Raw genomic sequence first — 12,998 nt, 5'->3', positions numbered from 1 at the left:
AAGTCAAGTAGTTTTAATGGTTTAAACTCTGGTTACAATGCAGAATAAAACTGAAATCACTCTAAAAAAAGTATTTTCTTTTTCTTTCTAAAGGAAACCTATTTGCATTCACCCAGACGCCTTCTAAATGTGTGTTATGATCTTACAAATGGGGAAAAAAGACCTAGTCTTCATATATTTGCACACAAAAAATGAGTGTCTGGTAGAGGTATAATTTGACTAAAATGGCCTAAAATGGAAAGGAAATCTTAGAAAACAACAAAACCGTGTATTGCTATAATACATATTCGGAAAGAGACATAGGCCTGTATGGACTTTGAAAGGAATAGTCTTGATTAAAACTATCATGTTAAATCACCATTTTTGTGGGATATGAAAACTCAATAATGATGACCAATGCCAGATTATGATTTGAAGGGTACATAGGTCAAGTTAAAAAGAGGCAGGTATTACGTACAAACATGCCTCAGTTACTTAATGTTAGGAGGAAACATCAAACCTCCATCATCCACAATACCTATTTTCAATGATCAAGAAAAACATTTTCAGTTTTAATGCAAAGGGTAAAATTTCCTTCTTGACTCCAAATACAAAATTCTCCTTGGAACAACACATTTGCGAACTGTAATTGACATAGTTATGTGCACAATTCATTACCTTATATGGTAAATGGTGAGCATGTACTATATTTTTCTGTTTTTTTATTTTTTATTTTCTCTATAGTCACAAATATTGCTATTGTTATTGGCTCATAAATAGAATGGAATAGAAACTATTTAATGGTAGACTCTAGCAATATGCTGATTCTCTACAGCTTAAGTAAATAATTAATGATAGTCTTGTAAATAAAAGATTTCTCTTGTAAATGATGAAGCAGAAAATAAATACAATAAAAACAATTTTAAGCATCACTTGTATCCTCTTATATGATGTGAGAAATCCAGTTTAAAACATTTGTTTGTTAATATAATAAATCCATTTATATGGAACAGAAATGCTTAAATAATTCATGTTTCACAGAGGCGACATTTTAAATAAATATTTTAATTTTATTATTGACATTTACAGGGCAGAAAGCATACTGGTATGTTACAATTGTATCAAAATGTTTAAAATATGTATGTTACACAAGTAACAGATTTGTTTAAGAAAAGCATTTTCTTGCGTTCCCTGAAAGTAAGAAAACTATACAGCATAGGAAAATATCAATATCAAAAACATAGCTGAGATAAAAGGCAATTATAAAAAAAATCCACAGTACAAAGAATCACTAGTGATTTCACTTTCAAATTTAAGTAAGGGTTTGGGAAAAATCTAGGATCTTTATTATTATCATTGTTATTATTATTATCATTGTCCATTTTTGCTTCTAGACTTCTAGACTCCAATTCATTGTGTTAGTGTCTCTGTGATATTTGGAATTGTTGTTCTTATAAAAATAAATCTTCTCTGTCCAAGTAGCATAGGCATTCTTGAAATACAGCTTATTTTTTAACAAAAAAAGTTGGGGTGCATTAATAATTTCATAAAATTGTAAAGAAGACTGTGAGCTTGTTACAATCTCTTTCTCATTAACATGTAATACACCCTTGGCAGCAACACTTAATGCTATGCCCCCTTGTGCAGACACTTCATATAAAATAAACTGGAGGTTCTAGATACAGTAGAAGTTCTTGTGAAGACTGCATTCAGCTTTCATTTCTTCTGAGTATGAGGTCCTCATCCCAGAGGAGCCACAATGGTTTATAAACACCCCCATAATTGTAAAGCAATGATACAAAATCATTGTGCGACATCTGGCTTCCCAATGCAATTGCCAAGTATACCATCAAACAAATAAAATACTTCAAATAAAGTAGTACAAGAACTTGAAATGTTGCACACTGTAAGTCAATATTGGGTAATGCATGCAGGAGACTGAATAATGAACAAAATTGCTTATTTTCATTTTTGTCCTTCCCAGCAGCAATATGGTTATTATTTAAATGTGCCTCCACAAAATAAGGAACTTTCACTGGCCTGTTCTTTAAATGGAGACATTTGGGTGTAAACAAACATACAATGTTTGAGTGTCATAGGATTCTGCATTGTGACAGTCCAATTATGCCTAAACATATTGTTCTGTTTCCCCATCTTTGGAAACCGGCTTAGATGTACTCCCCCGGTTTTCCTCATTTACACTTGCCGATACCTTTTCTGGAAGTGATGCCAAATCTTTAAAAACATCTACATAATGCCCAAAACCTGGACCCCAGTTCAATAGATTGTCCCAGTTAAAATTACCAGCTTGCTGGCTAAGCTTCATGGGTAATGTATTTTCAGCTGTTAGAGTGGCTGTTGATGTCTGGACATTTGCAGGCCCTCCTTCAGCTCTGCGGCCAGGGTATCTCCTAGGCTTTAGTCTACCACCATAATTGTCTTCATCATCAGCATCAGATTCATTAACTTGAGTTAATTTTGGCATCCTTGACGAATACACCACAGGCTTGTCTCTGTCGTATTCCATCTCTGAGCATGTAAATGACTCATGGGAATCACTATCGGATGATGATTCTGGGGCTGGGATTCCATCAGCTGGATTCCTTACTCTTGAAAGTGGTCTCTGACAGTCTTCTTCAGAAGAAGATCTCCCATGGTCTGCACTACATATACTTGGATTTCTAGGTCTAGGGGTATTAAGTCTTTCAACCTCTTCTATTGAAAGACCAACTGGTGGTCCACTCTCCATAGGAATTTGTCCTATAGGTTGCTTAAGGCGGCTTCCTGGTCTAGAACCATGGCCTGCCATAGTCTGGGGACTTTTGCTTCTTCTTCCTAAACGAGTGGCATAGTTAAAGATACCATCATTATGCATCTGCATATCTAAAGGACTGCCTTCTCTTCTTGATAGATGCAGCTCACGTGCTGGACTGCTTCTGTAAAAAGTTGATGATTTAGAAAAGGGCGCTGGACTGTGACGGGACAGTGGATTCGTTGGAGCACAGCCTGCATGACCCAAAGTGGCTGTTCTAAGCCCCTGGCTATATGAACTCTGATATGTTAAACTACTAGCGCCCAGAGGCAGTGGAGATTGCCTTGCAAAACCTAGAGGGCTGTGTCTCTGAATAGAGAATTTTGGTGTGTGGCTTCGGAATTGCTTGTAGTGCTGGATTATATCTGCATCTGAAGGTGCAATACTGCTGGCATTATCAATATCATAATGTTCTATCTCAGTTTCAGGGAGTGCCATGGGAGCACTAGGTATTATTTCAGAGTTGTGGGGTATATCAGTCTCATCATAAATCAAATAAGGGTTTTCTCTTTCAATTATATCAGGTTTAGGGTTTCCTTCTGGTTGTTTTCTAATAGTCATGTCATCACCATATGGTGGGATATTGTCAGGATCATCAAAGGCCACATTCTCACTTCCCTTTTTCTTCTTTTCTTTTGGTTTCTTTTCCTCTTTTGGCACTTTTGCCTTTCTTCCTCTGCATTGGTTACACAGGATCAAGCTAAGAACCAACAAGGCTAGAATTGTAGCACAGCTGCCTACAATAGCTGGAACAGCCCAAAGGGGGAGAGAAAGATCCTCTACGTGTGTATTCAAAACACATATGTGTCCACCATGTAATCCACTCTTGCATGTGTTACCTTGAGGGCAGACAACACCCAAGCAAGCTACAACAGTTTCACAAAGCTCTCCTGTGTATGACTCAGGACAGATGCAGGTAAATCCAGACTGGGAATTAGGTTCACAGCTGCCACCATTTTGGCAAGGGCTTGAGGAACAATCTCCAGGAGGAACACATGTATATGCATGCCATTGATTTATGCACATTAAATCTCCCCAACATGGATTACTGGCACAAATATTAGGACCTCTGCATCCAATTTTAGTAGATGAATCCGTCTTGGAAATGATAACCATATTATGTTTTCCGCTGAATGGCAATATTTCTCTGTTGTACTTGATATAGGCAATGCAACCATCAAAACCTATGGAATGAAACAATAAAAAATTGGTAACTGCATTAAGAGTCTGTCAGCATATATCCTATGACCTAAAATCAAAGATAACTATTTTTAAGCAATTACATTTTATAGTTGTATTGTTTGATACAAATATCTTTCTTCATTTTTTCTTCTCCTTTTAAACTAAACAAATATTTTAGCAAAGAGCAAAACTGATACGATGAGTAAAGTTTCTAGTGAGCATTTCTTTCTTGATGTCTCAATTATGCAGAGTGACCAAGAAATAAGATAATCCCTCTCAAAATATATGGGAAGGTTTCTTGGTAACCTAAAAGAAGACATGCAATTAAGTTAAGGCATTTTCCACAAATGGAAACTAAAAGTGATATCCAGGAAAGCCATACCCAAATACTAGTGCAATGTACCAATTAGACCCTGTGTACAAGTGCAGAAGTGCAGCTTGGAAAAGGACTTCTGAAGAAGACTAGCATTTTGACCACTCAACTTATTCTAGCTAGATAATTCGTGTAGTATTCTAGCATGCAAATTATTTGAAATAGTCACCTTAATAGTAAAGTATGACATTCAAATCTTCTTTAAATAATGTAATAGGATGAAAAAAAATATTCAATTATAATGCGTGCTAACATTTGAGTTTAATATTTAATAGAACTGTATTTATATAGTAAACCTGTAAGCAAAATCTCTTTTTTTGTCTCTAATTGTGAAATGTCCATGTTGTGTCCACCTGTTGTACAGCGATATGTGCTCCTTCATAAATTAAATAAACAATAATGTATGTAACATATCTGAATATTTACCATTATATGTACTCTGAGATGCCTGTCCAGGTAGATTTCCTCCAAGTTGCAATTTAAGAACATTAAGGCCTCCAAAATCTTGTGTTGCATGATGAATATCTTTGCTGTGTGCTTTGTCTATAGTCAAGGCAGTTATGGAACCATTCTTCTCCATAAGGAGAGTATGCCAACGGCCATCAGCTACATAGGCATCTGGAATGTTTCTTTCCACTTTTCCTGCTACACCAGCATCGGATACATAGTGTATTTTTCCATTTTTAAACTGCAACAACAAAGTCATTACAGACATTACACCCTTGTGATACAAACTGTCAAACATAAACCTTTAATCTATGATCATGCTGACACTGATATCGCCCCTTCTATAAAATACCCTTTTAAGGAAAAGCTTTGAAATAGCAGAAAAATAACTTGCCAAAAAGAAAATAAAGAACATTTTCATCACCGCTCAAAGTCATCGGGTGAGTCTCAGTGGGAATAATTAATTAGCACAGCCCGCAAAGACAGGGAGAAGGGTCTGTTAAGTTATAAGTATGGGGAAATCGCTTTGCCAGATGTGTGCTCCAGTTTCACCAATGTATAAAAGGCTGTTACTTGGTTAATATTCCGTTTCCTTTACTTATCAAGTTAGCCTTCATATTCAGTTAGCAGTAAAGTTGCTTTGCTTATAAATGTTGCAATGGAAGCACTTTCTAAAGATTCCAGAATTTATATTCTAATTTAATGAAATATGTATTGATGTTTACTACCTAAAGTAAGGCTATTTTAGAGCCCTAAAATTGGGAATAATGTCTACACAAACATTAGTAAATGTTAAATTGTCTAAATAAAAGAAACCACTAGCAACATCTCTAAACTCATCCCTAAAACAAAACTCTCCCTTTTTTCATTTGAAATATCAGGAAGTGTTGTAAATGTTGCACAAATATCACAGCATTTGAAAATCAACCAATGATTGTGTTTGCCCGGTTTGACTGGTATATTGCCCCAATATAGAAAATTCAAAAATCTGAATTAAAAAGAAAAAAAGTCTTATTAAACCAAATAAGACACCTAAAAAAAAAAAGAAAAAAAAAAGAAAGAAACCATTGTGGATATTCAATAATATAATGAATGAGTTTTCTAATAAGTGTTAAATAGAGGATTAGACAAAATCTGTCTGGCATATAATACCCCTGTGTGCAATACAATATTTCATCTGTGTTCTGTTTTCTAGTTCCAAACAGAGTGAGACTAAGTGCGTGATTTGGATTGGCACACCAATTCAAAGTAAAACACAGCAAATTTCGAAAATTTGGGATAAGGATTTAAAACATTTTATTCAAAACCCAAAACACCAATTTTCAGCTCTAAAATAAATACATATTTCACCAATGAAACTTGTAACTGTAAAGAACTGTGGAGATTTATGAGACTAAGGAGAAATTGCTGTTTGCTTAATAAGTGTGATATGTGATCCATCCTATATTTTTTCCATATGAAACAGAAGATTTACTTTTGTTAGAAAAAAAAAAAAAAGATTTGCTGATGTTTTTTTGTTTCATTCACATGCAAACATACGCGTACATAAAGGGTTTTCTTTGCATGTAACAATGTTTTACTTTCTTTATTTTTATTATAGAGAAATAAAAAGATATATTTGTAAAAATTAGGTCTGTTAATGAAAAGGCACGAACTAACGCCATAAAATATTTGGTAAATTTGGGAGAGGAAGTATATTTATAGAGGGAAGGTAAGTCCATACTCAACCACTTTTTCCTTTGAGCACAACCGACTTCTCTCCCACTCTCTTATGTTTTTTTGGCATTTATGGGTATAGGTCACCCAGTTCATGGAGTTTTAGGTGGGGCTGTCAGAAGTACCAGCTCCTCTGAGGCCTTTCATACGAGGTGGTCCTTAGAGGTATTGTGAATATTGGGAACTTGGTCCCTCTGCTGGTGGATGGCTGACCCACCATGTTGGGTGGCATCGAGGTCAGTGTTATGCAGAAGGATGCATTTTCCATGTGGCAGATGTTTAAGCGGTCTTAAGAAAGGGCTACCTCTCTCTACTCATTTGGTTAAAACATCTATTAGACGAATAGTGACATTATGCAGTTTTATTTTCTGTATTATATGTCACAGTATAATACACAGGGTATTCTGCAGATGATCATTTAAATGCGGTGGTATTATGTGGATTAAAGCACATATAATGGCTGCAGTGTACTTTTAAAGTAAAAAGCGATTTTTGACACAGCAAAGTAGCTGGGTTACACACAGCTTCTATTAATATTATACTATTTTAATCATTATATTTAGTTTAATTCCACATATTTTTACCAAATATGAATTCACAGTGTAAAGTATGTATACAGTATATCCTACTAGCCAACGCCATGTTTCTTGCCAACTACCAAGAATGAAAGAGGGCAGCATTACTGAATTAACCCCAATGTAAATTCAAAGCATATACAATCTGGCAAAACTATAATTGTATTTATCTCACTCAATCAGAAAATACTTCAAATCAATAAACAATTCACCTATTAGATGATATCATGGAAATTCTGAGAATACATTTCTGACTTTACAGATGCATGAAAACTGTTGTATTAATATACAATGGACACATATATTTACACATAAATATTGGGAAGCATCCCAGAAATCAAGGAAGCCTGGACCTTTTGGCTAGTGATCTATCCAATAAAATGGCTTGCCAATATTACTGTACTTCTCATTTAGTATTTTTTGACAAGGCTGACTGAGACTGAGCCAGGGAATAAGCTTTATCAGATTCTTTTGGGAAAGGTAACTGCAGAAAGAATCATTTTTTTTATTTTACAGGGTAGACTTGGAAATGTTGCTTAAATACTGATCTGGAGAGTTTGTCATCTTCAAACAACAAAAAAAGGTAAAACTGCTATGTTGGGATTTGATACGGTATACTACGTTTTTAATATAGGACTTTAAACATTCTTTTTAAAACTGGATCCACCAAAATGTATCATTTCCCCAGATATTACATTTGTTGTTCAGTGATTAAAAGAAAAAAGTATGATTAAAAAAAAAAACGCATTCTTATACAATGGGAGCAGCCATATTAACTTTCTGTTCACAAGATTTGGATAATTAATCATCCCATTACGTTTTCTGCCTCAACCACCTTTCCACTTGTAGCTTCTATATGGTAAAATAGTCTACTACCTTTAAACCAAATATCTCCAAAAAAAAGTTATACTGATTGAAACATAAGAAGCACAAGTTATTTACCTTCACAATAGTATAATTGCTGAATTCATGGATTTGGAGAAGTATGCCATTCTCGCTTCTTGTCCTAAATTTTATTTCCAAATGATTGGCATAAATTGACTCTAAATCCAAGCTGCGAGGCCTCATCAGATATTCCCGTTTCTTGGTCTGACTAACAGAATATTCAAGATAATCTTTGCCATCGAGAGACAAGGCCGTGTCTGGGCTAATGTCTGAAAATGAAGGAAACATATGTGCATTAACAAAATTTGAAAGAACATCCATTTGGTGTAACTTGCCCATTAACGACCAATAGTCCTAATTTGTTCAAGACCTAATTGCAGGATTTGTGTCCGATAGTCCTGGTGCAACCGTGCATATGCGTTTTTCAAATTGTATAAAATAAGGGTATTTGGTGGGTGTATTGTGTGACATGATTTTTGGGGTACTTTTATACTTTACATTGCTTGATATTGTGGCTATGCTGGCCATTTTCCTTTGGGAAGCATACTCATTAAATAGCATTTTAAAAGTTAACATACATTTTTCACAGTGCTTCCCGGTAAAGCCATCTTTACAGTTACACTGCTGCCAGAACCAATTATCCACACAGGTTCCTCCATTTTGGCAAGTGGTGGTTGTACAGGATCCTTCAGATCTGGGACACCTTAAGAAATAGGGAAAAAACCACAAATTAATGTGAGCTCCTTAGAATGTACGTAGATTGTACAATGAGCAATTGATGATATTCTAGAATGTATTGGGGTTCATATTGAATATGAGAAATGCGGTCTGTATTGTATGATGAACATCTGTATGATATTGTTCCACTGCATTTTTAAAAAGTTAGCAGCCTGCAATGACACATTAAACAATAACCAGTTGCTAAATTATGTTATATTCTTCAGTTCCAAAAACATACCGGTCTAAAATTCCTTGTGCTGTCAATGCTTGGCTGGGTTCTAGAGGACGCCCGTTCACTGCAAATTCCATTATACAACCTACAAAGTCATGGCTTTCTACTTGTCCTTTCCTTTGTAGTATAGGTTCCAGAGATCTGATACCTCCTACTGTTATTCGGTTTGGCTGAACATCCAGTGTCCTGTTCCAAGAAAGAAGAATCATTGCAAAATAAATTATATTTTTTTCAAACGATTATGATCACGGTATAAATCACCTTTCTTTTTTCTCGACGGAAAAGGGGAACGATATGCTTATACCACATGCCTTATTATTATTTGTGTATCTGTTAATCTAAAACTGTTCTTAATTTTCTTCTTTTAGATAATTCAATATTCATACTGTGGTGGAAAAGCTCCAAAAAGATTAAAACGATTTCAGATCAGCTACAAATTTCAAAAATAAAACATTTATTCATTGTGCCAAATATGTCATCTGTAGAAAGTCCCTTTAATATATTTGGTTGACATAGGAACTGCCTATTAAATACAAAGTTAACAAAACTCATTTCCTTATCGTAAAAAAAACATTAAAATTTTGACATTAGCAAAATTATTAATGAACAGATTTTGGGTTGCCTTATGTATACTTTTACAAAGCAATATTTCCTGCTTAGAGGATTTTTTTTGTACTTCTATTGGGCATACCTAGAAATTCCAGGGGCAGGCTACTCTGAACTCTCCCCTCTTCTGGAGGTGTGTCTTTGTGAGGGGCAAGGCTTACAGGCCAAGTAGCCAGGGCTAGCCCCAAACAGTATTCAGTAGCATGGATGGTGGGTGGGGAGTGGGCGTGTCTAAACACTGCTCCCCCCCTGCATGGGGAACAAGAGAAGTATCCAGGAGACTAGGAAAAGCAGCGATTCACCTGGAGACTCTTGGTCAAACCCAGAGAGTTCCCCAGTATGCTAATGAGCATGAATCACTTGTGAACATTTAAATCAAAAGGAGCACGTAGTCTACCCTTCACCTGTAGAATTTTAGTAAATACAACTTGACAATTAAAATGTAAATTTTGTGTATTGATTAAATGTCACATTTTAGGTTTGACTTTCCAGTAACTGTCACTTGATAGCAGATAACAGCTACGATGTAACGTTTTTATCTATAATAATTTTAAAATAAGTTTTAATAGTTACCAGTCAGTAGAAACAGCAGAAGTGCTGACAGTGCAGTACCCAGGCTCCTGGTCTTCTGAACACGTGTCTACCGTCAACGATGCCGCCTAAAGCAAAAGGACAAAGACACATTTAAACAAATCTGCAACAGCTCTCCACTTACATTTGGGGAGGAAATTGGGATAAATTAAAAGGCCAATTCAGTAAATTCAGATTACTTACTAATATGTGGCATACAAAACTAGAAAAAACTATAAACGCCACAACAATTCCCCTCCAATACAATCGCAATGTCATATTAACGTAATATAAGATCACTATAACATTGAGCTTTGACATGAACCACATATCTGTTGGTCTACGAATGCATACCTCCTAACCTGTTTTTTAACAAACGGTCCCAGTTTCTGGTTAAGGTAGGCAGTGTAACAACAGTGTAATCAACTCTAAACAAGCCCCTTCGACCCCACCTCTATTCTGTTCCCCAACAAAGATGTCCCAACTTGGACACCTAAATCATTGGGGGAATGAATATGTATAGTATTTATAGAATATTTAATACCCATGCCAGACCAAAATATGCAAAACTGATTATTTTATTATAATTGTTAAGACAAATAAATCTACTCTGTAACTTATTAAGCACACAAATGTTTTGTTCACAATCTATTTTGCAAAGTTCACCTAATCTAGATAATGCCTTATATGTAAATATGGACTTCTACAGTATTGTATTTGCATGAGAGTGCTTCTTTTCCTTTTCAATATGTTCCTAGGCTACTCTTCAGTTTCCTCTTTCATTTAAGTCTTTTCTTGTCTATTCTGCAATATGTCACAAATGACAACATAATGCCTTTACCAGCTTCCCACAACCTCCCAGTGCACTTTAGGAAATGATAGATATGAAATCCTGTGGGTTTAGGGTGGACTTATATTATACTTTTTTTTGCATATGGAATTCATGTTTTTAATTCTAAAACAAATAACCTGCTACATAAAAAATAGTCATAAAATGTTTGGGTAACATGGGAAATATTAAAATTATTATAATTAATGATTATAAGCTGGGTAGTAAAAATCAGGTCAACATGCCCCTTATTACCAAGTATAAACAATGTATTTAAGATAAAAAAACATATATACAGTGGATATAAAAAGTCTACACACCCCTGTTAAAATGCCAGGTTCTTGTGATGTTAAAGAATGAGACAAAGATAAATCATGTAAGAACTGAAATCTTTGAAGGGAAAAAAACCTCACAATAACCTGGTTGCATACAGGGTGAGGTTGCCGAAGACAGTTAAAAGTCGTACACTATGGCAAGACCAAGCACAGCATCAGGAAGCATCTGATTGGCCTCTAAACGACCCCAAACATATAGCCAAAGTCATTAAGAACTATCTTTAGTGTAAAGAAGAACAAGGAGTCCTGGTAGTGATGGTCTGGCCTCCATAGACCCCTGATCTCAACATCGAGTCAGTCTGGGTCGAGTCTGAAGAGACAGGAGCAACTGAGGCGGCATAAATCCACAGAAGAACGGTGGTAAGTTCTCCCAAGATGTTTGGAACAGCCCACCTACTGAGTTCCTTAAAAAAAACTGTGTGCAAGTGTACCTAGAAGAAATTATGCCATTTTGAAGGCAAAGGGTGATCTCACCAGATATAGATTTGATTCAGATTTTTCTTTACTTTGCATTTTTTAACACCTACCTAAAGCATTTGCACAGTACTATATATATATATATATATATATATATATATATATATATATATATATATATATATAAAACACTCTCAAAGGATGGTCAGCATCCTTTGAGAGTGTTTTGTATGGAAACTGCTGGTTACTAGCACCAGGCTTGGAACATTTGGAATGGTGTGCAATGGACTTTGTGAGTAAATATATATATGGAAACCTAGCTTGCATAAAATGCCACTTCATAAGTCACTCTTCAAATTATTGGGTCAAGATCTCAGGCTCTTCATAAAGACATAAACACGGTACAGATGGTTTAGCATATGGCCTAGTAAAATGGGGAGTGATGATCTACTTTATCAGAAAACACTTTATTTTCTTGGGGCTTGCATCATAAAGATTAAAGAACAGGGTGAGGTATTATTTGGAAACTTTTTTGGATTAAAGTACAGGAAATATGCATAGTTTAGGGAAAATAAATAACTGTTAGAAGGATGACCATTCTTTCTTACAATATTCAACACTCAAATATGAGTTGTGGACACCATCACCATTCATATGTTATTTTAGTCAGTAATATTGAGATACTTATGAAATGGTCTAAAGCAGTCTGGTCTATTTTAATATAAAACATTGGTAAGCTGTTGATTTTATTTTTAAAATATATATATATATTCTATTTTAAGGACAATATGTGATGTTTAACAGGAAAAATGATCTGTGGTTTCCTATGCAGGATCTTCACCAAGCAAAGAGTATTTCACTAAGCGGGCCCCATGCAATGGAAAGCTGCGCTGTGTTAACATTGCAAATAGAGGTTATACAAACAGTTTTATCACAACTAACTAAGTTAACTGTAACAAATGTTTAAATAATTTTGTAATCATGGAAACTTTAAGATCCAAATGTTATTAATCACTAATACTCTTCACCGTTCCATTTCTCTTTATAAGGTGAGTTTTCAATGCATTCCATATGTATGTGTTGTAACGCTTATTATAAAAAGGTATATGCTTTTCAAATAAATAGCTGAAATATTTAAATGACAGTGAAGTGATTTTGGTAAGAATCATGTTGTAATATAAGCAGTTAAAATGTATCATTAATTGAATAAGTGTGCATTCCCGTCATTAAACCATTAACAGAATATACTGTTTTCTACAAAAAAAACCTTTAAATCCTGAAATTCCACATGGAGCGCTGCTTCCACACAGATATATTTAA

The 12,998-nt window shown here is 35.0% G+C and overlaps 1 protein-coding gene across 1 annotated transcript in view; it reads right to left on the bottom strand.

Moving 5' to 3' along the window:
- Positions 1-2,107: 2,107 nt before the first annotated feature.
- LOC149289386 (protocadherin Fat 4-like) overlaps positions 2,108-12,998 on the bottom strand; it is a 197,976-nt gene continuing 187,085 nt past the window's right edge. The window contains exons 13-18 of the mRNA XM_089490751.1: positions 10,101-10,186; positions 8,928-9,107; positions 8,548-8,672; positions 8,027-8,238; positions 4,773-5,034; positions 2,108-3,975 (exon numbers count right to left, since the gene is read on the bottom strand). Of these exons, the coding sequence (XP_089346877.1) occupies positions 2,108-3,975; positions 4,773-5,034; positions 8,027-8,238; positions 8,548-8,672; positions 8,928-9,107; positions 10,101-10,186 (2,733 nt within the window). The remainder of the gene's footprint in view (positions 3,976-4,772; positions 5,035-8,026; positions 8,239-8,547; positions 8,673-8,927; positions 9,108-10,100; positions 10,187-12,998) is intronic.

Source organism: Sceloporus occidentalis, unplaced genomic scaffold (assembly GCF_023333645.1).
Source record: "Sceloporus occidentalis isolate IW3139 unplaced genomic scaffold, rSceOcc1.0.p SCAF_46, whole genome shotgun sequence".
Taxonomy (NCBI): Eukaryota; Metazoa; Chordata; class Lepidosauria; order Squamata; family Phrynosomatidae; genus Sceloporus; species Sceloporus occidentalis.
Note: the sequence above shows the minus strand (reverse complement) of the source record. Positions and strands in the feature narration are given on the sequence as shown.